At 43.5% G+C, this 27,696-nt stretch overlaps 1 protein-coding gene and 1 long non-coding RNA gene across 2 annotated transcripts; both read left to right on the top strand.

Annotated features, from left to right (window-relative positions):
* Positions 1-1,175: 1,175 nt before the first annotated feature.
* Positions 1,176-6,682, top strand: LOC112842141 (uncharacterized). The gene is made up of 3 exons (XR_003213817.1): positions 1,176-1,295; positions 1,543-2,639; positions 6,523-6,682. It is a non-coding gene; the product is annotated as an uncharacterized LOC112842141 (long non-coding RNA).
* Positions 6,683-6,691: 9 nt separating this feature from the next.
* clip3 (CAP-GLY domain containing linker protein 3) lies at positions 6,692-26,710 on the top strand. The gene is made up of 14 exons (XM_005474881.3): positions 6,692-6,942; positions 8,315-8,454; positions 10,976-11,069; positions 15,873-16,034; positions 16,121-16,239; positions 16,608-16,844; positions 18,812-18,862; positions 19,122-19,257; positions 19,892-20,047; positions 20,131-20,262; positions 20,438-20,561; positions 20,838-20,905; positions 21,050-21,122; positions 21,502-26,710. The coding sequence occupies exons 1-14, from the start codon at positions 6,900-6,902 to the stop codon at positions 21,554-21,556; spliced, it is 1,590 nt and encodes a 529-aa protein (XP_005474938.1). The 5' UTR covers positions 6,692-6,899; the 3' UTR covers positions 21,557-26,710.
* Positions 26,711-27,696: the final 986 nt, after the last annotated feature.

The raw sequence follows: 27,696 nt of genomic DNA, 5'->3' as shown, positions 1-27,696 counted from the left end.
GCTGATGTCGGGGCAGCATGAGTACGAGCAATTTTTTATTTTTTATTTTTTTGCCGATGCCGCCCCGGGCAACCGCCCATGTCGCCCGTATCAAAAACCGCTACTGGGCAGGATGGAGCATCCAAACACAGCACTCGTACACGAAGGAATAAACTCAAAACAGCAGCTTTATTGCTGGAGAAAACTCAACATATAATACAAGAAAACTAAACTAGAAACTCAAAACATGAAGCTCAAACTAGAAAACTCCAACTTTGGGAGCCAGTTTAACATTGGACTCTATGGAACAGTTTGATGGAGGAGGCTTTGCATTGGTGACATTTTGAAAGAACCATAAAATCCATTCTGATAATAATAAAATTGGATGAAAGAGAGTCTACACTGAGAAGAGAAGATTTTAAGAAGATTTTAAGATAAATTCCCCCCCTCCTCTCACTCTAGCAGTTGAGCTGTCTCACTCTAACCTCCAACATTTCGTCCCATACACACCCATTATAAACTCTGAAATGGGTGAAAAAAAAAGCATGAAACTTAAACTGAGGCTGAAGAAAAAGTATAATAGATATTGAAAAGATAAATACAAGCTGAAAAGTTCAATATCTTGGCTTCAATTTAAAGTTTGAATGGTGGCTCTATGTCAACGTATGATAAAGAAGTTAGAGTTGATTACTTACCTGATGATCTGAAGAAAACCATACTGATAGGCACAACCCCACTTCACTGGCGGGTTGAGTTTGTCAGGAGATATATGTAAATGATTGGTAGACCGAATTATATATACTGTATCAGTTTCCCGTCTACATGTCTCAGATTGCTCATTATGGGGTTTTTCTTTGATCTGCTTTGAGGTTGTTTTTTTTTTTTTGGTTTGTTTGTTTTTTTGTTTTGTTTTGGTTTTTTTGTTTGTTTTGGGGGGGGGTTTTCTTTCTTTTATTGTTTCTGTTTTGATCTTTGTTTTGTTTTGTATAAAGGGAAAATTATTAAAAAAAAATAAAATAAAATAAAATAAAATAAATAAGAAGTTAGTGTTGAAAAAGGAGTGAGTTGAAGGAGAATTTGAAGGGTCTCCCCATTGAAATACATGGTAAATTTTTGTTGAATAAAGTTGAATAATTTAAAAATATTAATGTTAAAAATGAGAAAAATAGAAGCAGTCATGTCCAAAAGAAGAGGAATCTAATGGTGTTTGAATGGTTTTTCTAAGTTGAATGGTGTTGAAGGAGAGGTGGCTGGGAAACATCAGCGATCTGAGCCCCTTCGTGTTTGCAGTGGTGATGGACAAGTTGACAGAAGAGGTGAGGCATGAGTCTCTGATATTTGCAGATGATATTTTGATTGGTACTGAGAGTAGGGAGCTGCTGGAGAGGTGGAGGTATGCACTGAAGAGAAGACGAATGAAGGCCAATAGCAGTTAGAGAGAATACATGTGTGCCAATGAGAGGGAGACAGGTGTGCAGCTAAATATGGCATATTTACATAATGAATACAGGTGCTCATGTAAATTAATATGCATTGTCCCTTTAAAATAAAAATAATTGTTAGTGAGACCTGCTGTGACGTGTGGTTTGGAGATGATGGCACTGACAGAATGACAGGAAGCAGAGGTGAACATGGCAGTAATGAAGATTTCCAGTGTGAGTAACCAGAATGGACGGGATTAGAAATGGACACTTAGAGAGTAACAGCTGAGATGTACATTATAAAGTTACTGGTGACTGTATGTGTATGTTTTTTTAGAACTATATCTCTTGATTTTAAAATATCCTGAACCCACTTGGTAATTAGTGGTTTACAAAGCTGCGTCACTAAGGGTTCAATAGGTTTTAAAAACAGCAGAGGGGGGATATTTTCAACACTTTAGAAAGTGGGATTAAAAAACCCATTAATGACTGTTTGGGAAGTGAAACCCTTTTTGGGACATCTGGGACCCAAAGCAGCTCTTATTACAGTCACTGGGTCCATTTCCTATGTTTACGTACTTTATAAGAACACAAATTTACAACCCTTTGTTTTGTTAGAGCAAAAGATCTTGTGCTCTTAGCTAATAATAATAAACTTTATTTATAAAGCACACTTAAAAACCAAGGGTATGCCAAGGTGCTTAACAAGTAACATAGAGAGTAGGAGGAAGATAATAGAAATAGGACCAAAGCAAGTACTAGGTATGCAAGCAGATAGCTGTCACTGATACTGATACAGATATTTATCTGCTTATTTTTGAAGGTATATTTTTGTTCTTTAGCTCACTTTATACCACTGTTTCATAGTGACAGCTTTTGAAAAGCACAAAGATTTTTAAATGAGTCATACTTCAGATATTGGGGCGGTATTATAGTCATTGGGTCTAGTGCTTTTTTTATGTGTCTTGTAATCATACATGTTTACCACTTTTAAAAAAATAGTATAACGTGTCCTCAGACATTTCATCGACTTTTAAATTGTTTTTGTGCCTGAGCGGCGGTGAGGTGAGTGAGAGGGGCGGTGGAGCGACGCAGACGGAAACCGTCTGGGCGGAGAGAGAGAGAGGACTATATACAGCGGCGGAAGGAGCGCAGCGTCACAGAGGTGAGTGCTGCGGAGCTGCCATCAGACAGGAGAGAAGCTCGTCACCCACTCATCAACCAGCGGCTTGTTCTCAGGTAAGCAAAACACGTCAAAGCGCAGATTTGAGTCCGAGCTGAGCTTCATTTACGGGGTTTGGAGGCGATGAGACGATGGAGGCAGAGCAGGTGCTTTTAGTGAGGATGACGATGCTGAGGAGGAAGGATGGAGAAAACAGCAGCAGCTCTCAGCGCTTCAAATCTCTTTAAAGTGACTCCAGTGGGCTTTAAGCAGCCTGCCGATGTGAGCCGTGGGCTCTGCGTGTTTTCATTGTGTGTCACAGGGGCGTTTTTCCCATCCTGGCCTTCACTGCGCACATCGCCACAAACGCGCACCGAGCTCGAATCCCGACATTTTAATCTCTCAGCGTCAGAAACACGCTGCGTGGGGGGAGATCGTGGGTTCGGGCATGTTCTGACTCGGTTTGCAGCGATTTTGTCTTCATGTTTGGTTTGATATAAAATGGAGGCTGGATGGAGGAGGAGGAGGATGCTGAAGCTGCCATGGCCTCCTTCCTCTCCCCTCCTCCTTTCCTTCCTCCCTTCCTCCGCCTCTCACATCACATGGCGTCCCCGACAGCTTCTAACCACCAAAAACCGAAATATCGCGCAGCAGTCGCGTTATAAGCGCTCACGTCTGCGTGTCGGTCCATCTTTAAAATGAGCTCTTTGCTGGGTAGAGCGGAGCGTTCCCAGTATTCCCAGTAAGAGATCGATCCTTCTCCAGTGTGCGAACTGAGTGGGCCGATCTGAGAAAACAAGGACATCTTTGAATATGCATGAGGCGATTTTCTGGGGGATATATCCATACTATTTTGGAAAGTATGGATATTTTAAATAGTGGAACATTTTGGGAATATTTTGGAAGCTGTGTGGAAAGTGCGCAGTTTGTCACGTAATCTGTAAACAGAGCTGTTTGTTGGTGGTAACAGAGGTTTCCCAGTATTCCCAGTAAGAGATCGATGTTGCTCCAGTGTGTGAACTGAGTCGGCCGATTTGGGGAAATGAAAATATTTTTGATCATGAGAAAAATTGGGGGAAATTTTTTAGAAAGTAGGAGGAGGAGACATTGTGGAGATGTAGGAATATTGCAGGAAAATTAAGGGAAAAGAGGAAAATTTGCTTCCACGAGAAGACATTTTTTTTAAAAAGTGAAAATACTTTCAGATGGTCAGATTCAAGGCTCACTGGAAAGTCTTGGGAATGTCGGAACATTATGGAACATCTGGAGATTTTAGAAATTTACTGGAAAGTTTGAATTTTATTATTGGGGAGTTGGTGGTGGTGGTGGTGGGGGTGGTGGGGGGGTGTTAGTTATTCCCTAAAATGAGCTTTTTTGGGGGTCACATAAAAAAACATTCCCTGGAGTATATTGATGATAAAATTGCATTATGGGAATATGTTTTGCTACTTTGGAAAGCTGGGGTGTTTGAGGCACAAGGAAACTTAGTTAACTCGTTGTTTAATACATGTGGCATAAACATAAAGTGAAGAAATGTAACATGTACGTGCGCGTGTCGCCTTCACTGATCCTAAATCAGTCGGATCATTTGACCTGAGAAGCGAGACGTCTGAAAACAGGAAACTTGTTAACACAACAGAGAGCAGCAGCTGAGCTTCTTTTTAGGAGATTCATCGGGATGCTTATGCACTTCACCTGTGTGTGTGTGTGTGTGTGTGTGTGTGTGTCCACGCTGACTCATAGGGTCGTGTTGCATAACCTCGATCGTGGCCTCAGCTGAGTCCTGTTGTCGTTGTGTCCCACTGGGATCTCAGATTACATAAAGCACTGATAATGAGCTTAATCAGAGAAATTAAACCCACTAAATGGCGCACAGAGGGAAGTGTTTATCCCACTGATGCTTTTCAGGTCATTTTCACCTGTAAACAGCCCACAGTGACACGTTCAGGTCTGTTCTGGAAGATTCTGCAGATACATGAGATCCATGGCATCCATAGACTGCAGGCTGCTTCGCACAGACACAGACATTTGATAAATAACATGAAGAAATAAAGAAAACGCTGCCTTTAGCGTATGAAAACAGCCTAAACCTAAGCGCAGCACACTCTGCATGATGCTGACTCAGTGATGGATGGATGCAGTCGGATGCATTTCAGGATCGTGTCCATTTGCTAAAGTGGATTTAATCCAGTCAACAGCTAATGATGGGCAGGAAGGGTTAGTGTTAGCCCTCTAAGCCACTGCTATTATCAGTGCAGTGGGTCAATTAGCCTGCTTTCAGCTTTTTCCTCTCTCTCTCACACACACACTCTCTCTCTGGAGTTATACTTAGCACTGGTGTTGTGATGCTGAATGGAAACAGAGACAACAAGGACGACGGTGAGGTGCTGAAGGAAAAACAAACCTCAGCCGGTCTCAGCTGCATCCCGGCCACGCCCTCATGGTGGAGCCGTGCGGTGGTTCAGGCCGGGAGCGGTCCGAGTCCAGCACGACAAACCGCTGAAATGTTGTGTTACTGGCAACAAACTGCGTCAGTGATTGAATCTGTTTATTTAAAGTCATTGTGCAGCACAAACCTAAAGTGAAGCTGTTTGAAGCTCGTCACAGTACAGCTCAGAAACATAATGTGGTGCAAGTGGAATAATTATTTAATTACAAAATGTAATAATTAAGTAAATACCAAGTAATAACTAAGCTCGAGCCCAGTATTAGCAGTAGGTTTATCTGAGTAATCTTAGTTTCATGTAACAGAGACCCAGAAATCATACAGCTTCTTTTAATTATAGTACAGTAATATAATTATAACTGTTTGGATTCAGGTATGATATTAAGATGCAGACAGGTCATTGTCTTTATATGCTGCCAATAAAGCTTTATTTTGAATGTTGAATTTTGCAGTGAACCTTGGTAAACAGAGTGTTTGTGCACAGAACATTTGAAGCGTTACATGAAGCAGATTTAGTCTGAAACAGTAATCTTACCTTAGATTCACTCCAACATACCTTAAATGTAAAGATTTTCTGTCTTTTTGGAGCAAAGAAAATGAGTTTTTGTGTGACGTAACAGACGAGGAGCGTCTAAGTGAATGTCCTGTTCAGGTTTTGTGTTTCATTTGTTTCTGGGTGAAGTTTGGATTTCCTGCTTTGATCTGTGTCCAGTGTTTTGTGGCTCTTTGGTTCCTCTGATGTCGTGCTTCTTATGACCAGGTCAGTTTTGTGATATCCTGTGTTCTGGTTCATATCATGCTTATTATCTGCAGCAGTCTCACCGTGTCGCTGTTTTGACTTCTTGTGGTTGATTCTGTTTCACTTAATGCGAATATTAAACCAAACAAGAGGGTAATCATTGCAGCTGTAAGTCTTTCAGGTCACACGAGACAATATGACAATCATTTAAAGAAACAGAACCTCGGTCTGCAGGAAAGCAAAGGAAGCAACTCCTTTTAAAGAAAACTCTGTGTAAGTTACAAAGACGGGGTGAGGCTGCACCAGCCATGGCTGTTAGCGCACACCTGTCTTCTCTGATTTTTATACAATTGTGGAAGAACAAAGCAAAAGAAAACTTAATTCACGCTGAAAATGTCCAGACTTGTACAGTCAGTCAGAAAGTGTGAAGGCCCAGCAGATGGAGTAAAACATCAAGGAAACAAATGACTAAGCGAGGCTGTGAAACCTGGTTCTTCATGAAGGTCAGTCAGACTGGATGGTGTCCTGACCGAGGACGTGAGGCTCCCTGAGTCAGGGATGTCATTAGTTGTTTGTATTTACTACTCACTGACAGTTTGTGCTCTCCTTGTTTGGTTTGTGGCTCCAACATCCAGCTGCCTGTTTGAATCTCTGCCTGTATTCTCAGTGAGTGTTTGAGGAGCACAAACGCTGAGAATTCCTGAATAAAATGTGAGCAAAATGTTGTTTAAAGGACAAAATAATAGAAAATCTGTTACTGTGTCCTCTCTGACAGGCCCTGCTGCAGAATCCCTCATCATGACAAAAGAGGAGAACCTGGAGGTGCAGGAGAAGGAGAGGCACGACCGGGAGGAGCAGGAGGAGGGGAGGGTCCAGAGAGAGGAGGAGGAGGCACTGACTGAAGAAGAGGAGGAGGAAGAAGAAGTAGAGGAGGAGGAAGAAGAGGAAGAGGAGGAGTATGAGCTAGAGGAAGAGAGGGAGCAGGAGGAGAGGACAGAAGTGGAGGAAGATGACGAGGAAGAGCAGCAGGAGGAGGAGCGGGAAGAGAGAGAGGAGCGCGAGGAAGAGGAGGAGGCTCCGGCCGAACTGGAGCCAGAGCCCGTGTCTGTGTCCGAGTACCAGAGTCCGGTTCACGAGCCACGCCGCCGAGCCATGGTGCACCCGTCCGCCCAGGCACCGCTGCCCAAAGACTACGGTACATCATACCACCTTAAATTCAGACACCTTAAATGCTCCCAGTCACGCTGTTAATGTGGAGACTCTGCTGGAGTCACAGTTGACTGATTAGCTGATCACGGCCTGTTGTATTGATGAGGGGCTTGCTGGTCTTCATCAGACATGCTCAGAGCTCCTGAACAGCCAATCACTGTTCAGTAAGGAAATTACTGCAGTTCACCGAGCAGCACAGCAGAGGGCGCTCTCAAGCTAATGCTCAATGAAGAAGATTGAACAGCTGTTTAAAATAATTGATTTAAACTAGATTCTAGACAAAAAGATCATATTTATAAAAAAAACTTTATTGCTTTAGATTTTCCTACAGAGGAGCTGACTTTTGCTCTTTCAGCATTAACTCCTACTCTGTACACTTCCTGCTCCCTAGGAGGCGCTCTCGTGCCTGTCCAGAAAGAATAGCGCTCTGTAAGCTGTAGATCAAAAATATAAATGTGAGGTAAATGTTTGGCCTGGACGACAGCTTCACTTTAATTTTTAGATGTTTTTTACAGGTTTCTGTTGTTTCTGAGTATTACTGATGTTACAGCACCACAAGCCGCTTAATGGCATCTGCCATTTTGATTTGGGGCGTGAAGCGAACAGCAGCAGAGACTGTGTAGCTGCATCACCTTCAACCACCACAACCAGCTGCTTCTTCTTGTTTAACTTCTAACGTCTGGTTATCTTTTGGGAATGGGCGCCATTGAGGGAGGACGTCCTTAAGTGACCAATCAGCTTGCATTAGCAGAATGCATTTTATAGATAAAGTTAGACATTGGTGGTGTTTTATTTCAGCCCCATTCATAAGACCCTTCTCCATTAGTACCTACTCGTATCCACTGATTTTCCATTACAACCTGACGTCACATTTTAGTACCTGCTCAGATCACTAGGAACCCCGAGTGAGCAGGTACCATAGCCTAATGGAAAACCCTGAAAATTGTAGCGAATCGTGCTGAGTCGATCCGAGTAGGTACTAATGGAAAAGGGGCTATTGAGGACTAGCTCATGAGCGCCCCCTGCTGTGCCTCAAGATGAATATGCAGCTGAGTTCTTCAGTGTCATTAGCAGGAAGTGGAATGGCTTTCCCGGAGTCACTCCGTAGCTGCTGACAGTGAGTCGCAGTGGGGCAGATTGTCAGGCTGATGGCAGTGAAATAAAACCCTCGTCAGAGCTGCAGAGCCTGCAGGAAGAGAAACTGCAGCACTCGCAGGTTATTTTCTGATTTGATGACGGGGACAGATTCTTCTTGGTGTCACCGCCTGGAACGATCTCCTGCCTGCTTTCCTCGCTCCTTTCCGTTTACCTTTCTTTGTCTCTTTAAGCTCATCTTTGATTTCTTCCTGTGTCTCCAGCGTTCACCTTCTTCGACCCAAATGACCCGGCCTGCTTGGAGATCCTCATGAACCCCCAAACCACGGTCCCTGAGCTGTTCGCCATCGTGCGGCAGTGGGTACCCCAGGTGCAGCACAAGATTGACATCATCGGGAATGAGGTGAGAACATAAAAAAAAAAAAAAAAAAAAGAATAATGAAGCCAACACTAGAAAACCTGCAGTTCCTCTAACAATACAATACAATACAATACAATTTTATTTATATAGCACATTTAAAAACCCGAAGGCACACCAAAGTGCTTCACAGTAACATGTAGAGTCAACATAAATCAATAACAGGGTACAAATCAGGCACTAGCACAGACAGGATAGAGGCACTAACAGACCAGGAGATTTAGGTAAATACAAAATCTGATGAGACAAAAACAGCAGTAAAATTAATAAAAAATAATAATAAATTTAATAAAATCTAATAAAAGATTTAACAGATTAAAATTTAAAAGATTAAAAGGGTGTTAACTGGTCAGGAAAGCCAAGTCAAACAGATATGCTTTTAATCTTGATTTAAAGGATTGGATAGAGTCCGAGGCTCGAATAGAAGCAGGGAGGCTATTCCAAAGTTTGGGTGCAGCTGAAGCAAAGGCACGATCGCCTCTGGTCTTCAGTCTAAGCTTAGGTTGGGCCAGAAGTAATTGATCTGATGATCTTAATGCACGACAAGGGGTGTGCAAATTAAGGAGATCAGTGAGGTAGCTGGGTGCAGTGTTGTTCAGGATTTTAAACGTGAGTAACAAGATTTTAAACTCAATACGATATTTGATTGGTAACCAGTGTAGATCGACAAGAGCTGGGGTAATGGGGTCAAACTTCCTAGTTCCAGTAAGAAGGCGAGTCGCAGCATTCTGAACGAGTTGCAGCCTTCGAAGAGAGAAGGCTGGGAGACCACAGTAGAGGGAATTACAATAATCTAACCTGGAGGTCACAAAAGCGTGGACAAGTTTTTCCTCTAGTGGACGCCTAACGTCCACTAGAGGCTCCAGCAGTGAGTCCGCCCCCACAGACTCTCCTGTTAAAACTTTACAGCAGAAATAAACACGTTTACAGTCTGACGCATAAAAACTTGCTGCACTCTATACATAATTTCCCCTTCATAACTTCATAATTAGTTTTTTAATAACGTATCCATTTGGATTTTGTTAAGGCTTAAATGTTGGAGCATGCCGCTTTGACTCATGTCTCAGTTTTTGAAACCACAGCAGTGCTGCAGCTTCTCTCTCAGTCTGTGCAGCCCACTGCAGTCCTCTGTGTGTCACTGGCTTAAAGCCAACACTGACTCATTGTCACATTGACCCAGATTCAACCCTCTGGACACTCACTCACTCACACACACACACACACACACACACACAGAGTGAAGTCTCTCCGAGCAGCGGGCAGCTCCTGTCAGGTCCTTAAAGCCTGAATGCTGAAAACTTATGTTCAAAGTACAAATTATGATCCATGCAATTAAAAAATACAGGCTTGGAAGATTATTGATTATTGATGATTGATTCTGACTGGATACCAGATAACAACATGGTGTCTCTTCCATGTGATAAAGCTTCCCAGGCTTTCTGCATCAGACGCCTATATGTGCACTTTGATTACATCACCAGCAGCGTCTCAAAAGTTGTTTCTGCCGTTACTTTATTTTTAGAGTCAAAAGTGAGAAGAAGCCGCTGTGCCAAGTTTTTAGCAACCATGGTGACCAAGGCACAGATAACATGTAATTGTTGCTAAGCAACATGCAAATAACATCCTAGAGAAGATGGGATGCGTGGGCCCCACAGCTAGACATGCTGTTTGTCAGATCACTGAAAATGCTCCAAAGCAAACCTAAAGCAGCAGCATCCATGTGCATCAGGCCCATCCGCTCATCTTAACCTAAACAATTATTTAAAAAATCCATCCCATAAGAAGAGGAAGGGTTTATGAAGGGGGGATTATCTATAGCGACCTCCGGGGTCTCTGCTTCAACCAAACACGGTATTTGGACTTTCTTTAATGGTCACACTGACAGCGGCGGTGCACACAGAGAGGTGGTGATAATGACCCAGTTAAAATGGCTGCATGGAAACGGGAGGCAGAGGAAGTGGTGCAGAGGGAGAGGGAGCGATGGAAAGTCAGCGAGGCTTCACCGTGACTCAGCGTGAAGCCGACTCAGCCTGGAGGAAAGAAAAACAAGGAGAGAGCGGCACAGCGACGATCGGGGAGAAGAAATCAGCCAATGAGTTGGAAGGCTGGCAGCCAGCACGGCCAGGATGTGAACTCAGGGTGTTCCCACTTTAAAGTGTATTCCACAACCATAATATCACATGTCGCAGTGATATACTGATGTTAAATACAACAGTGTAAACGTAGTCGTCAGCCACGAAGTCTCTGCTATCGGTCCCTCCTGACTTAATTTACAGGATAGTGACGCCTAAAAATCCAGACAACTGAAAGCCTGATATTATTAATCGCTGTCTGATAACCAGAACATGCTCTGACATGATTAAAAAACCCAGAGAACAAGCGCTCTAAACAGAAGTGGAAAGATCCAGAAACCTGCACGTGCAGATATCAGTTTGTAAAGTTTTGGTGTGAAATCTCTGCTCAGAAACTCCTCACGTTACCTGTAACTGTCTTTCCTGCGTCTCAGCTCCTGAAGCGTGGTTGCCATGTGAACGACCGCGACGGTTTGACTGACATGACGCTGCTGCACTACAGCTGTAAGGCCGGAGCTCACGGAGTTGGTAAGTTACTTTATTTGATACTTATTAGGGATGCACTGATATATCAGTCTAGAGGTGCACCGATCGACCGACCAGAGACCAGAATCAGACAGTTTCAGCGTTCCTGACTTATTTAGCCTGTTTCATATATGTGCAGCATACACACAGTGGTGTGTTCAAATAGTCAGTTGCAGACTCACACACATGTCGTTAGTGTGAGGCTGTGGCTGTTTTGTGTCTTCACTGTGAGTGATGAAGATACAAAACCTTTGTTACAATAAACCTCACGAGACTCAAATCAAATCAATCAAAATTTATTTATATAGCACATTTAAAAAGAACAGTTTTGATCAAAGTGCTTCACAAATTATGAAAATAAATAAATAAAATAAGACAAATACAACGCAAGACGAGACAAACATAGAAACCAACCAAATGATAATCAAACTATCTTACGTCAAAGCCAGAGTGAAAAGATGGGTCTTTAAACGAGATTTAAAAGACTGAACAGTCTCAGCAGAGCGAATGGCAATAGGGAGGTTGTTCCACAGTCTAGGAGCTGCAATAGCAAAGGTCGCCTCTGGTTTTCTACCTGGACTTAGGCTGCATTAAGAGCATCTGGTTAGAAGATCTTAGTGCTTTTATAGGATTATACAAATGAAGAAGTTCTGTTAAATAGCTAGGGGCCATGTTATTTAAGATTTTATAAGTGAGTAAAAGAATTTTAAAATCAATGCGAAATTTCACAGGAAGCCAGTGTAAGTTGGCTAAAACTGGAGTCATATGATCATGCATTCTGGCACCCGATAAAAGGCGTGCAGCAGCGTTCTGTACTAATTGCAACCGGTGAAGAGAGGAGTGAGGGAGGCCTAAATAGAGGGAGTTACAATAGTCCAGTCTAGAGGTAATGAATGCATGAATAACCTTTTCAAGGTCCTTGGGGGAGAGGAAAGGCTTAGCTTTAGAAATTTGACGTAGCTGATAGAAGCTAGATTTAACCACAGTAGATACTTGTTTCTCTAATTTTAAAGAGCTATCCAGGAGTACCCCAAGGTCTCTTACAACGTTGGAGAGGTAGCTAGCAAGTGGGCCAAGGGTAACAGTTAGTTGGTTCAATGGAATATGGCTGTCAAAGACAATAACTTCAGTTTTACTGTCATTCAAGGTTAGAGAGTTTTGAGATAGCAGGGTTCTCACATCATGAAGACAGTTAAACAATGTATGCAATGGATCTCTGATATTCAAACCCAAAGGGAAATAAATTTGAATGTCATCGGCATAACAATGGAAAGAAATATTATATCTTTGGAAAATAGATCCCAAGGGCAACATGTACAGAGAGAATAACATAGGGCCCAAAACAGACCCCTGGGGCACACCACAGAGAAAAGGAGCAGAGGAGGAGGAGTATTGCCCCATTGTGATAGAGAATGACCTCTCTGAAAGATAAGATTTAAACCATGATAAGGCTGTGCCCTTAAGGCCAACTATTTGCTCTAACCTTGATAATAAAATGTTATGATCTACTGTGTCAAACGCAGAAGTCAAATCCAGTAAGACTAGAACCACAGAGCAACCTGAGTCGGTGGTTAAAAGGAGATCATTAAAAACTCTTAGCAAAGCTGTCTCAGTACTTTGTCGAGGCTTGAAGCCCAACTGGAATATTTCAGAAATACCATTGGAGTCTAAGAAGGTCTGAAGTTGTTTATAGACCACTTTTTCCAGGATCTTTGACATAAAGGGAAGCTTAGAAATTGGTCTATAATTTGAAAGAACACTGGGGTCAAGATTAGTCTTCTTAATAACGGGTTGAACAACAGCATGCTTGAAGGCAGACGGTACGCAGCCCGAAGACAATGATGCATTCAAAATTAATAAAATAAAAGGCCCAATAGTATTCAACGCTTCCTTAAAAATACGGGCAGGGAGAATATCATGTGGGGAATTGGAGATCGTTAAGTGGTCAATTATTTCCTTTACATCAGAAAGAGTCACAGGCTCAAACTGCTGAAAGACAGCAGAGCATTTAGAAGCTGGAACTTGATGTGGAACTACCAATAAAAACGGGGCTCTTAAAGTAGTAATTTTTTCAATAAAATACCTTAAAAAACTTTCACAAAGAGCCGGAGAAGCCTCCATGTGTGCGGTAGCACGAGGATTAATCACAGAGTTAAAAATCTTAAAAAGCGCTTGGGGCTTGTGACAATTGGTCAAAATAAGACCTGATAAGTAGGCAGATTTAGCAGCTTTGACAGTCTTCTGATATTTTGACAAACAATTATGGAGGATTTCCGCTGACACTACGAGCTTATCCTTTTTACACTTCCTCTCAGCACGACGGCATTCGCGCCTGAGAGCACGGGTAGTTTCATTCAGCCAGGGTTGGCATGACGACTTACTACGTTTAGTCTTATGTGGAGCCACGGTGTCCAGAATAGAGGAACATGTGGAATTAAAAAGGTTGGTAAGCTCGTCAGCCGATAAATCCACAAGACAGACGGAGTCGGGGAGCGCAGAGTTGGCGAAAAGAGTAGAGAAGTTAGTAATGGTTTCAGAATTAATCGAGCGCATCTGGCGTAAGGGACCCTCGCAGTTAAGCTCCATATGTCGTAACATAACATTAAACATAACCACAGAATGATCAGAGATCCCAGAGTCCTTGATATCCGTTATACAAATATCCAGACTGTAGGACAAAACTAGGTCAAGCGAATGACCTTTTAAATGCGTCGGTTCACTTACCCATTGCGTAAGATTAAAAGTGTCAATAAGGGCAAGGAAATCCTTTGTTAGTGTGCTTCCCTCACAGCAGACATGTATATTAAAATCACCAACAATTAAAACACGGTCGTAGCGTAAAAACAGGCTCCCTAGTAGTTCAGCAAACTGAAAAATAAAATCCTTAACAGATTTCGGAGGTCGATACACCACAGCACAAAGAATTGGGGGAGCACGGTTCAGTTCCAGTAGCTGCACCTCGAAGCTGGTGAAAGAGACGGGTGGTAGTTCCCGGCATCGAAATTTGTGTTTAAAAATCGAAGCCAATCCTCCACCTCTGCCAGAGATCCTAGGAGAGCTAGCAAAGGCACAATCTGGGGGAAGAAGTTCTGAAAAAGCAGAAGATTCCTCAGGACGAAGCCAGGTTTCCATCAGATAAAGAAAATCCAGCCCAGTTGAGACGAAAAAGTCGTTTAAAATAAAAGTCTTGTTTGCCAGCGATCTAACATTTAGCAAAGCCATCCGAAGTGTAATCGGGTTGTTGCTAGTTGGAACAGATCTCAGCAGGCGAAGATTGCTGTAGTTCACACCACCTCTGGAAAGCCGCACCCAGCTCCGAACAGGTGAGCACTCTGCCGGGGAGTCTGGGTGAGCATAGCGTCCAACAGGACTTATCCAGCGATGGCAGGGCAATCTATAGCAGAAGCGGCCCCCGAGAGCATGAGAAGAAGATAGAGTATTTACAAATACGTGGTAGCTGGTCGCATCAAGTGAGTTTAAGTAAGCCTTGAGGCGAACACGAATACCGCTCCGTTTACCCCGTCTCCTATGACGTTTCCTAGGTGGAAGGGTAGCTGGAAAGCGGGGTAAATGATCAGAGATATCTGTCGGAGTTGAGAAAAAGTTCCCTGATTGCCACTTGAAACCAGGCGTTTGGTGAGTCAATGGCTGGAGATTCAGAAGAGTTTGACGATCATAGGTAAGAAGCGCAAAGGCGTCAGGATAACACAGAGAAAATAGGATAGCAAACAGTAGACAAAGCTCGAGGAGACGGCACGCCGACTCGTAATTCATCCTCAGCCAGCCGACTTTTAAACAAGTTAACAAAGGCAGAGTTATCCAGACCGGTATGAGCAAAGGATCAAGGCAGTTATAAGCAAAACTACACAGACGAGCGAAAAGCAGAAAAAAAGTTGATGGCGTGCTAACTGGTGAAGTGCCGTACCTGACAGGTGTATCTCTGTATAAATCAGTCGCACCTGCTTTTGTTCGGGTGTCCGGCTACAGCAGCTCATTTCACGTCATTATTTGTGCCTCTTTCCAGGAGCAGAGCACTTTCATTAGTTCAGTAGTTTAAGTGAGAGAAAGTCTTGTAACTCACCTCAGTTTATGTTTAAAAAGATTATTTAATTATGAAGAAAAGCTGTTTTTTACTTGTGTAAGCTGTCAGGTTCTTAGAAACATGATCTGAATCAGCAGGTCACATTTGGAAAAAATTTGAATTTTTCAAGAAAACTGGAGTCAGCGCGTCTCTGTTAATCATCCCAGAATAAATATCTGACAAGTGACTCTAAACACTGATGTCAGCCCAGAATATCACAAACCTTCTATTTTTCTAATTTGGGTCTAACTCATCATTACAGCTGATGACTCTGACTCTACCCGCGGGAAAATAATAAAACTATTTACATATTTTTCCCATAAACTTTCTGTGCAGAGTTTGTGTTATTACCTGTGAAAACTTGGACCTCAGAAGGTTGAATTCTAATAATCACAAATCACATGAAATGAAAAAAACCCAACGACACACTAAACCAAGTCCAAAGTCACAAATCCTTCCACCCTCGATTCAGAAGACAGATTTTACTTCAGGAAGAAGAACAGAGGAGCGATCCTTCTCTCAGGTCCGACATTCCTCTAGTCCGTCCTGATGTAACGACTGGGAATAATGCCGACTCGAGCTCTTCACGTGGTCCCAAGTTACTGTACAGGGCATCTGCGTGGACCTGTTCTGGGGCGGCCGGCGTCTGTGCGTGTGGTGGATTCAGCTCCTCGGCTGGTTTTCAGCTGGAGTGCATCTTAGTTTCGTCCTCATTGTGTGTGCAGGCGACCCGGCGGCAGCGCTGCGTCTCACCACTCAGCTGATCTCGCTGGGCGCCGACGTGAGTCTGAGGAGCCGCTGGACCAACATGAACGCCCTGCACTATGCCGCGTACTTCGACGTCCCGGAGCTGATCCGAGTCCTGCTCAAAGCAGCCAAACCCAGAGGTAATTTCTACACTAAGCAGTATTTTAGTGATCGTTCCGAAGGTAACAGGAGTGAAGGTTAGAGTCTCCTTCCGTGTTCTCCGCAGTCCTGAACTCCACATGCAGCGATTTCCACTACGGTACGGCTCTCCACATCGCCGCCTCCAACCTCTGCCTGGGTGCAGTCAAATGTCTGCTGGAGCACGGAGCCAACCCCACCGTCCGGGTAAGAACTCATCTCCAGCTCCATGGTTTGTTCTATTAGCATAGCTTTGCATAATTTTCAGTTGAGAGTAATCCTTCTTTACCTTGTCCCAGTCCTTGGTGTAGACCCTCAGTTCTTTTTAATTCTGTAACAAGCTTTTTTAGCTTCTGCTGAACTTTCCTCTGATTGGCTGATCCAATCTGTGAAGGTGTGAGCTGCAGGTGGAGGCCGTTCCTGGATAAGGATAATTAGACTGCTTCAGCTCCCAGAGTTTGTTTTTTTTGACAGGAACAGTTGATTTGGTGTTGCTGTCCCTTTAAAGTTGAAATCCAGAGACCCTTAATGGTGATTTATCGTCTAAAACCTGACTTCCTGACTTGTTTCTGCAGAATGATAAGGGTCAGGTTCCAGCAGAGGTGGTTCCCGACCCAATGGACATGAGCCTCGACAAGGCGGAGGCGGCAATGGTGGCCAAAGAGCTGAAGCAGCTGCTGCTGGACGCCGTTCCACTGAGCTGCAATCTTCCCAGAGCCACGCTGCCCAACTACGACAACATCCCAGGAAACCTGATGCTGGCCGCTCTGGGGCTGAAGCTGGGAGACCGCGTGGTGCTGGACGACATGAAGGTCAGACACACTGAGATTAAACTCGGATAAATGGATTGACGGACACTGAAACAACAAATCTTCTGTATTTCTGCATAAACATGACCTAAAATATCACGGTCCTAAACCTCTGAGCATCCACCAGGTCGACAGCGACCTCCTTAGGGTTAGAGGTAGAGTTACAGTTTGGTTCACGTCTACTCACTTACATGATATTTCTGCTCATATGCAGACTTGCAACAAAAGACCGAATTCATGTAAGAGACTAGATTTGGAAGGTGGCATCTTCTAGTTTCTGAGACGGTGCTTGTTTAGCGTGTCGCTCACATGCAAACTACCCCTAAGATGTTCTGTGGCAGCCTGGTGGATGGAGGTTAGGGAGACTCAGAGAGATGCAAGTACAGGACATTACATTAAAATGTTAGACTTGTACTTTTTAATATTCCAGATCTCTGAGGGTTACAGGTATGTGGACATTTGCTTTGGATATTTGCTGTGGGCCACCTCGTGTATCAAAAACTACAAACAACCTTTTCAGGCAGCTGTTGAGGGATTTGATCCCACTCCTGGGTCAGGACTCTGACTTGGCTGTTCTTCCCTCTTCTTTGAGCGTTTTTTGTAAGATGCGATGACGGTTCTTGTGTTGCTGCACAGTTCATTTCCAGCCCGTTCTCACTCCCGAGGCGTAAGATCCTGATGATTTGTCACGTCCCGCGGCATTCCTGAGGAATGCGAAAGGCGACCTTCGGCGTTTTTATGGTACCCGCCGGGTTATGGGTGAAATCCAGTAGAATGAGGATGTATTCCAGCCCTAACCCTAACCTTATCCCTAACCAGCACTTTAATGACGTTAAATAGTGTTTTTTTTCAAAGCGATTTGAGGAAAATGAACAAACGTGTGGATTGATTCCAAACAGTTCTCATGTTTTCTCCTTTTTCCGATCTCATCATTTAGGAACGTGTTGGGTGCTGGGAAGCGTAACATGTTGATGATTTGTCACCTAACGTAAAATATTACGCCTCGGGACTGAGAACGTGTTGTCATTTCACAGACAGAGTCTCCTGGTACTTTCTGCTATTTATGATTCAGACTTCATTGTTTCATTGGTGATTATAAGCCATCCTAAACCAGCTGCAGAGAAACGGGCCCAAACCTTGATATGACCACCACGTTTCACTGATTTTTATGAAGTTCTTATGCTTGAATGCAGCGTTTTTCTTTTTTCTTATTGAAAGCCAGAAGTTGTACTTTGGTGTCAAAACTCTCATTCCAGTTTCCTTCCTGCCTGGAAACTGGAAACCAGTTTTGTTTGGTTTTTGGAGTAATGTTCACTCGGGGTTTCATACCTGGATTGATCTTGGTTGAGATCTTATGTGGAAGGTGACAGTGGTTTGGAGTTTGCTCCGTAGGTGGATTATGGAGCAGTTTCTGCAGGATTCTGTTCATTTGGACGTTTTCAGTGGGAGAAACGTTTTGTCACTCGTCCAAGTGACTTCTTCAGTCTCGGCTGGCTGCAGGTTTCCAACCTTATAAACAGGACATTTGCACAGTGACTGAAACCAGCAGCACTGAAGGAACAATGGCTTTACTTGGATTAGTGACGAAACGTTTCTCCCACTGAAAACTCTGAATCCCGATGAACAGATTCAGCAGATTTACTTACCTGGATGATTGAGCGTCACGATGTTCTTTTTGGCCAAATGTTACGTAGGCAGATTTTCAGAAACTAGAAGATGTTACATTTCAAATAAAGTCTTGTTTGAATTGCAGTTTTTTATCAACAGCTTTCACATTTGGGCGTTTAAAATAGGACCCTGTAGCCTTTGGGGGGGTTGCCAGTGGATGTTAAGAGGTGAATCTGATCAGCAGTTTCTGTTTAACAACATATAAACAGCAGTGTGTGTGTGTGTGTGTGTGTGTGTGTGGTGCCAGTTTGTCCTTCAGACTGTGCTTCTTGAGCTCTGAACAGTGTGTTTTAACTGTGTAGCCCCACAGAGACCAGAGCAGAGACGACAGCCCGGCTGCAAAACGCAGACAGGTTGGTTGGAGTGGCTGGATTGTAGACTAACTGAAGTGACTCACCATGCTGATAACATGCTGTCTTCCTATTAAATCACTGTCACTCCATCTGTAGCGTTGATGTCACATTCGTCCCTGTCATAAAACACAGCAGCAGACACTCAGACTATCTGCCTCCATGCAACCTAACCAGACGAAATCTCTTTTACAGTCATGCTCCGAGAGAGTGAGAGGTCACCTCTGACTCCGCCCTCTCTTTTTGTTTCTCTGTCTCTCAGACTGGCACTCTGAGGTTTTGTGGTACTACAGAGTTCGCCAGCGGGCAGTGGGTCGGCGTGGAGCTAGACGAGCCAGAGGGGAAGAACGATGGCAGCGTGGGTGGCGTCCGCTACTTCATCTGCCCTCCGAAGTTAGGTGAGAGATTTGTGGTTTCTACAGGCGAAACAAAGATCTATAGTCCTAAAAAATTATCCATTCATTTTGTTCCCGTTATCTGAAATCAAGTCACTGTGTTACGTAGTGTATTGTAGGCGACTTTTCCCAGCATTTTTCCAGTTCTTCCGGGTTCTGATCTGCTCCCCATTGGATGTTCCCAGAAAACCTCCAAGGGGAATCAGGCAAACCTAATTCAAGTTTAGTAATAATTCCTGAATCTGCAGGAATTGACTGTGGCTCTTCAAGACCTCCGAGCTTTAGAACAACCAGCGAATCAGTGAATACATCAGAGAACGTGACATCATATCTCTGTTCATCAAAAGCATCACTAAGAAATACAGGAGGCAAACACGAAGACGTTCAAGGAAGAGTCCTTACCTCATTTCCTGTTTAAAGTCATCTTCAGTGGGCTGTCCTTGCTGGAAGTCCTGGTCTGAGCTCTTTGATTTCACCACCATCATCGACTTGTTGTTCAAACTCACTGACCGACTGTTCTTGTGGAGGTTTTTGGTGAACAAGTGAGACTTCTGGAGGAGCACGCTCGTCATCTTTTCAGCATGAAAACAGGAGTTGTTGCTGTTTCTCACTGCGTTGATCTTCTTCTGCTCTGCAGGGATTTTCGCTCCAGTTTCAAAGATTTCCAAATCTGTGGACCAGACGCCTTCATCAGTCACCTCCACCCCAAGAACACCCCGCATGGATCTGGCCTCCCGCCTCGCAGGAAAGACCAAGAAGGAGAAAGAGAAGAAGGAGAAAGAGAGAGAGAAAGGTAACCGAGCAACAATCTGTGCTAACAGCTTCATTAGATGAAGTTTATCTGTGTTTTTCATCAGTTGTGTTCTGCATTCTCAGCCCAGAAGAAGAAGGCTTCAGTAGCCAGTCTAGATCCAGAGGGAATGAATGTGGAAGTCGGAGATCAGGTTCTGGTGGCCGGACAGAAGCATGGCATCGTCCGTTACTTTGGCAAGACAGACTTTGCTCCAGGTGCGTCTGCTGATCCTCAGCCGGTTTCTGAACTGTGCACACGTGGATACTTTTAGGACTTTGTTGTCTGTCCTTCTCCAGTCCTTTGCACTAATCCTGCAGAAATGCTTATCAGCTTAAAGAAAGCTTTGAAAGCAGAGGCAGAGCAGCCGTGACCGGATCTGTGTCCCTGCAGGTTACTGGTTCGGTATCGAGCTGGACCAGCCCACAGGGAAACACGACGGCTCGGTGTTTGGGGTCCGCTACTTCAGCTGCCTGCCCAAATATGGAGTGTTTGCTCCGCCCTCTCGTGTCCAGAGGTGAGCTTATGTCGAAGGTACCGTGATGGTTTTGTGTGTGTAATAAATGAACCTGAGAATGGGAGATAATCAGCTTCAGGATGAATTAGCTCAGAAACTCTTCCAATGTTGGAAATGAAAAAGATTAAATATATGAAAAAAAATTAAAAGCTGTGGAAGCTTGGCGGGATGTGAAGCTTCAAAGTAACCAGGACAATGTGACATTAAGCCTTTTTAAAACGTTTTATTCCTCTGAGCGACGTCTTAAAAGTCACCAATAAACACTGTTGTTGTCAGAATCGGAGGCCCTAAGGACGGCTCACAGAACGACAGCTCCACGGTGAAGAAGGTCCACCAGATCACCAGTAAGTGACGACCATAATGTTTAATATTATTATTAATATTATTGTTGTTATTATTATTATTTACCCCTGAAAACCGTATTTCATAGTTGTCTTTGAAGACTGTCTCCTTGTTCTAACAAACCGTTGTTTGCTTGTGTGCTGCAGTGTCACAGCCGAAGCGTAACTTCAACACGATGCGTTCGCCTAAAGACCTCACGTCTGAGAGCTCCATATCCAGGTCAGCCCTGCTCCGTCACATTAAGGTTAAAAACAGTCCTGCGCTGGTTTGCTGTTCGGTTTTCTTGGACTTTTTAACAAGAGGAAATATTGGAAACTGTTTAATTTGAGCTTTTAAAAGCAAAGTTTTTTCACATTTTTATCAAAAGTCCAAATGAGTCCAGCAAAGCAGGCAGGATATACCAGCAGTGTGTCCAGTAAATGTTGGTTTAGTTACCCTGAACAAAACGTCCAGTTCTGTTACTGGGAAAATCACGGTAACCTCACACAGGGTCAAATCTGTGTGTGCACATTCCAACCTGACAATCTCGTCCAGGTTTGCTTAGACTTACTGAACTCTCCTGCTCTTCTTCTTTCCTCCTCCTCCTCGTCTCCTGCAGGCTGCTCTTCTGTTGTTGGTTTCCGTGGATGCTGCGCGCTGAGATGCAGTCCTAACTACGTCCTTCCTCTTCTCTCTTCTACTCCACCACCAGATCAGTCTTTCTGCTCTACTTACTCTCCGTCTTCTACTCCTGCTTTCACCGACTTTTGCCGTCGTCAGTCAAACTTCTCGTGGTGACCCCGCCCCCTCCTCTCTTAATCTCAGCTCAGAACCTCCTAATTTAGCCGTTCTATAGCAAAATCTATAGTGCCTTGTATCTGATCAAAACGTTCTGCATTCCTTTGAAGAAACCGAGAATCTGATTCCTCCAAAAAACCCCAACCTTTCACGTCTTATCGCCTCATCGTCCCAGCTCGGTATTTGTCCGTGTTGTGCTGTCATTTGGGGCCTAACAACAACCACAAAACGTTTGTTTGTGCTGCTACATGTTTTTGTTTTTGCTGCTACTAGTTTGGGGTCTTAAACAGATTTTCTCATTAATGCCAAGCTCGGCACAAGCTAGCCCAAACGTGGACAATGATGCAGAAATTTCAGCCTGTGCTTTGTGGTTTGGCAGATGTGTTTGTTAAATCCTCAGACGCTCTCTGCGTAAATGCCAGAACACGAGCAGCGCACGAGCGCTCAAACAGTTTGTGCAGAATAAAGTTTGTCTGCTCGTCTGAGACCAAGAACCTCTGCCACCTCCGCTTGAGTTGAGAAAATCCTGAGTGCATGGAGGGAAAATCCTAGAAAACATCCCGACTCCAAACTGTTTGAAACTCAGAAGTGAAAACAGGGTTAACCGGCTGCTGGTTTTTACTTGAACACAGCCAATTATTGTTTGTAGGAGACTTTATTTCCACTGCTGCTGTGTGAGATAAGTAAGTGGTTCTTGGCCTCCGGGTTGACTCACTGTATGTGGAGGAGTGTGGATGCTAACATTTAATAACAAGAAGAAGGTTTATCTTTAATTTACATTTTCCAGTGATCCTGACCACAAAGAACAGCTGGATTTGATGTTTATCCTGCTGTTTGTCAGCCGTTAGTCTTCAAAGGTACTTTTTGTAAACGTCTGGCAGGAAATGCAATGAACATTTTCACCACAAGGTGGCAGCGTTTCATCTGAGCTCCAGTGTAGTTTTTCACCCCAGCCAGCACTACAGTCATCTACATGCACAAAACGATTTTTGCATTCCAACCAAATAAAATAAGTCTGATTAGAAACACGACATTTGTACAAATGTTGAGCTAATTTTGGAATTTCTCGTGAGCAGTTTGGATCCACCTTGTGGTCGACAGAGGTATTACATCAATTTGTATCTGCAACACAATGCATAAATGTCTTTGACATAAAGCCGTAAGCTGGTTTATTTTTTAAAGGATTTAATCCGCTTTTGACCAAGAATTCTTTACAAAAAGTACCTTTGATTATAGTCACTACTAATCAGCGTACTGCCAAACACTCACGCTCGTTCTTGGACTTTAAAAACTAATAACAGGCTCCAGTTGTAATCTGTTAACCATAAACTGCTAACTGACCCAAACCGTTGACGTTTCCAGCCCCATTTCATGAGACTTCATGTCTTTATGTTGCCTCTGAACACAAGCTTCAGTTCCAGCTAAATGTGATGTCCAGTCCATTCAGGGTTGAATATGTCTTTGTAATAATCAGTGTCCCTTCATCAGCGCCTCCATTTTGAGGTTTTTAATGACCTTTACTTAGAAGTTTAACCCCTAAACGAGCTCCAGAGTCCAAACGTTGATCTTTCTCTGACCCTCCTCTCTCGCTCCTCTCTCTCTCCATTTAAATAAGACTTTGGTATCTTTTGTGAATGTGAGCATCCGCGAAAAGAAAAACACAAGTTAACCTATATGTGTGCTTAATGGTAAATCTCTCTGCATAACTGAGAAACAGCAATATGTAAACAGTGTACCTATCTCTGTGTGGAAATGTTTCCTGTGTTAATGTCTCGTTACACTCTGTGAGCACTCGATACAGAGAGATGAACACACTCGCGCTCTGATGGCCGAGGCTGCCGGGGCGAGCCCAGAGAATAACCAGACAAGCGAAGGGATGAAATCCATCCTCAGTTTTGATCCAAGTCGAGTCAGAGAAGTCGCTCAAGTGGAAAGTGACCCAGGCGCCACCTTAAGACTGTGGAGCGTATTTGGTGAGGTCAGATCCTTCTGTTGTCTGATTTTTGGACGGAGCATTCAGATCTCATGAATAAGACCGGGGAGATTTGGCAACTTGTCTCCAGAGATGTAAAACTTTAAATTATCAGAATTATGAAATGTGACCAAACACCTTCCTGCAAAACACTGGTTGACGGTCATTTTAGAGAATCTTTGGTCCTCTGAAGAGATCGGTAGGAGCCTTTCAGGCGGGGCTTGTCGGTTTTTCTCTCCGTCTGCTCTGCAGCCTCGGCAACAGGAAACACCTGTGGTTGCTCGTGCACACTGCTGTGGATAATGTCCTGTTTGTGCCCGTGGAATCAGCTTCAACATTATACTAACGAGAACTGCAGTGCTTTTGCTTTTCCACTCACCGGGCGCTCGGTTTAACTCAGTCAGCTGCAGGATTTAGTCCATGTGGTCACAAACCTTTCATTCCTGCTTGAACTTGACCTGAGCCTCGCCTCTAAATGACTTAACCAGCGCCGTGTCAGCCAGACGAGCGGCAGGTTGAGTCATGTCATGTTCGCCACGGACACAAACTGGTGTCCTGGCAGGACTGTAGTTCATTTAAGCTGCTTTAAGGATGTCCTGAAAATTTCCTCAAAGACATCTACTCCTGTTGATGGGTGAGATGAACACAAACTGTCAGTCCTGCATCCATCGAGTTGTTGGAACTGTCCAAAACTGTCCTGAGAAGCAGCTTTTTGAAAAATGGGACTAGACGTTAGAGCGATGTGCAGATGACTTACTGCTTTACCTTCACAAATAAATATCACAGCCACAGCCCAAACAAGCCAGACGAACCGAAGTCAGTCCACGTGTTGTATTTGCATCTGTTTATAGTTTCACACCGGAAATTCATTGCTACGAGTCAGCTGTTGTAGCACGGCGTTCGATGCTGAAGCTCCACCCAGTCGGGCGAGCATTAGTGGACCGCAGTGATGGTGGAAGTTTGTCTTTGTACAGTAAACGTACAGTAACAGTACAGTCGATATGTCGGTTTGAACGTAGCGTACTGTGTAGATGTGGAGCTTTCTCTGGTTTGGCCACTGAGCGTCACCAGTTATTAATCTCACGCTAAAGGAAGCGTTACAGACGTTTTTATCATGACATATTTTCACTTTGATTTTCTGTACCTACGGCCGTTTCCGCTCTTTTTGCCTGATATAGCTCTTTAACTACAAACTCTCACTTTGTCATTTTTGTTGATTGGATTTAAGATTGGTTTCCTAACTTTAAGGCAGCAGGAATGTTTGTCATCCTCGTCAAGATTCAGCCACTGAAACTCCGTCTCACATCATAGCCATCATCTTCTCCTAATCTAAACCAGAAGGTGACTAAAAATGTTCTTTGCTTCCAATTAACTCTAGAAATGTTTCCACATTTACTTTTTGGTTTCAAATGAAAATCCTGTTTGATGCCTTCATCGCCCACGTTGGCTTCGTTTCTCCACACTTCATGAGATGAAGTTGAATATTTGTGTCTTGAATATCGTGATCAGGGATGCACCGATCAAACTTTTTCAGTTCCAGTGTGATACCGTGGCTTTGGGTGTCTGCTGATATCGAGGACTGACCCAGGAACAGTCTGAAATGAGGAAGCGGTGATCTTTACTGGAAGCTGGAGCCTGAAGTTGATTCTTTCTTAATGCAACCTCAGCATCAACCTAAACGTTGCATTAATTACTCTGTAAAGTCTAATATATTAGGCCCGACTGATTTATTAGCCAATATTAGCTATTTGCTAATATGTTGGTATTGGTTACAGTTACAATAAGTGAAAATTTAAAAAGCAAAGAAGAGACGTGGAGAAACTCCTTCAGCCATGTTATGAGTTTCGACGTTTGTCCACCAGAGGGCACTCTGCAGCTTCCCTGTTTGGAATGAAACGAACAAACCGAGCAAAAACAAGATTATGACAATATTATCTTATTAAAGACTCACAAATAACTACACACAACAGATATCCAGGAAATCCGTTTGTGTTTCAAATGTCTGGCAGAACTTATATCATTGGTTGAATTGATTTGTGCGTCACGTCTGTGACTTTAGAGTTTCCTTTGGTCCTCTCGGTCTGAGTGCACCTCACATGCACGTATTGTATCATCTACAAATAAAAGCTGTTTGCACTGGAGGTGTGAAAAGCCTGTGGCTCCATGCTACACCACAGCTGACAGGCCGCTGCTGATGGGCGGTGTAAACTACATACAGCTGAATGAATCGACCATAGATCGACTTGTTGAAGCCAGTGTTCAGTGCCAGACTGATATCCAACCCAAATATCCGATCAGTGCATCCGTGATCACGGTTGGTTCTGGAGAAGCGTCGTTTTTATGTCGTATGAGCACAAACGCGGCGATCGTCTCTCATCTTCCACAACTGAAGATGAAGCTGAGTCAGAAGTTTATTGTCAGTCGCCTCTGTGATGTATTTCCTCCGTACTGACGTGAAGCCGGGAGCCGTTGAACAGTTTTAGCAGCTCAGCCCTCGTTTGCAACATAACTTCTCAGTAAGCAGATTTTCAGAGCGGCACTGACACCAACGGCTGCCCAAAGGAAGGAAATCAGTCACGTTAGGATCAGCAGGAATGCAAACTGTGATTTGTAGTTAACGGGCTGAGAGAGTCGGTGGTTCTGTCCTTTAAAGAAGTGACGGGTGTCTGAGGATGTAATGTCGAAATCACAGAAACGAACTCGGCACTGCTCGTTTTAACATTCAGAGTCTTAAGATTATACAGTATATAGCCTATATTTTGATAACTTCACTAAGTGTACTTTTTGTTCTCTGGTTTTGTAAAGTGTGCGTGTGTTTTACTTTAGTCCATGTGTGTGAGTCACTCCTGTTTTCAAAGTGTGTTTAAAGCCGACGGACGCTGAAGCAGAAACAGGAGAACGAGCATCGGACGTCTTCTTCCTAACAGATCCTCACTGCATGCTCTCTCTCAGTATTTTCTCATTCGGGGTTTTCAGTGTATGTATCTTCTCATCAGCATGGAAATGCTTCTAATAATAACAACTCTATGAATATAATAAAGATTTGATGTTTTTCTAACCCTTCTGTCTGCTGGAATTTTTACTGCATTCAGATTGATACTGTTGACCATAATATCCTATTAGAGCGATTAGAACATGCTGTAGGTATTACAGATACTGCACTGCAGTGGTTTGTATCATATCTATCTAATAGACTCCAATTTGTTCAAGTAAATGGAGAGTCCTCTTCACACACTAAGGTTAAATATGGTGTTCCACAGGGTTCAGTGCTAGGACCAATTCTATTTACATTATACATGCTTCCCTTAGGCAGCATCATTAGAAGACATAGCATACACTTTCACTGCTATGCAGATGACACGCAGCTCTATCTATCCATGAAGCCAGGTAACACACACCAATTAGTGAAACTGCAGGAATGTCTTAAAGACATAAAGACCTGGATGGCCGCTAACTTTCTGCTTCTTAATTCAGATAAAACTGAGGTTATTGTACTTGGCCCTGAAAATCTTAGAAATATGGTATCTAAGCAGATTCTTACTCTGGATGGCATTACCTTGGCCTCCAGTAACACTGTGAGGAACCTTGGAGTCATTTTTGACCAGGACATGTCCTTCAATGCACATATTAAACAAATATGTAAGACTGCTTCCTTCCATTTGCGCAACATCTCTAAAATTAGAAATATCCTGTCTCAGAGTGATGCTGAAAAACTAGTTCATGCATTTATTACTTCCAGGCTGGACTACTGTAATTCTTTATTATCAGGATGTCCTAAAAACTCACTGAAAAGCCTTCAGCTGATCCAAAATGCTGCAGCAAGAGTCCTGACAGGGACTAGAAAGAGAGAGCAGATTTCTCCTGTTTTGGCTTCCCTTCATTGGCTTCCTGTTAAATCCAGAATTGAATTCAAAATCCTGCTCCTCACATACAAGGTCTTAAATAATCAGGCCCCATCTTATCTTAATGACCTTGTAGTACCATATCACCCCATTAGAGCACTTCGCTCTCGCTCTGCAGGCCTACTTGTTGCTCCTAGAGTAT

Source organism: Oreochromis niloticus, linkage group LG14 (assembly GCF_001858045.2).
Source record: "Oreochromis niloticus isolate F11D_XX linkage group LG14, O_niloticus_UMD_NMBU, whole genome shotgun sequence".
Classification (NCBI taxonomy): domain Eukaryota; kingdom Metazoa; phylum Chordata; class Actinopteri; order Cichliformes; family Cichlidae; genus Oreochromis; species Oreochromis niloticus.
The sequence above is the reverse complement of the archived record's forward strand: the minus strand, read 5'-3'. Positions and strand labels throughout refer to the sequence as shown.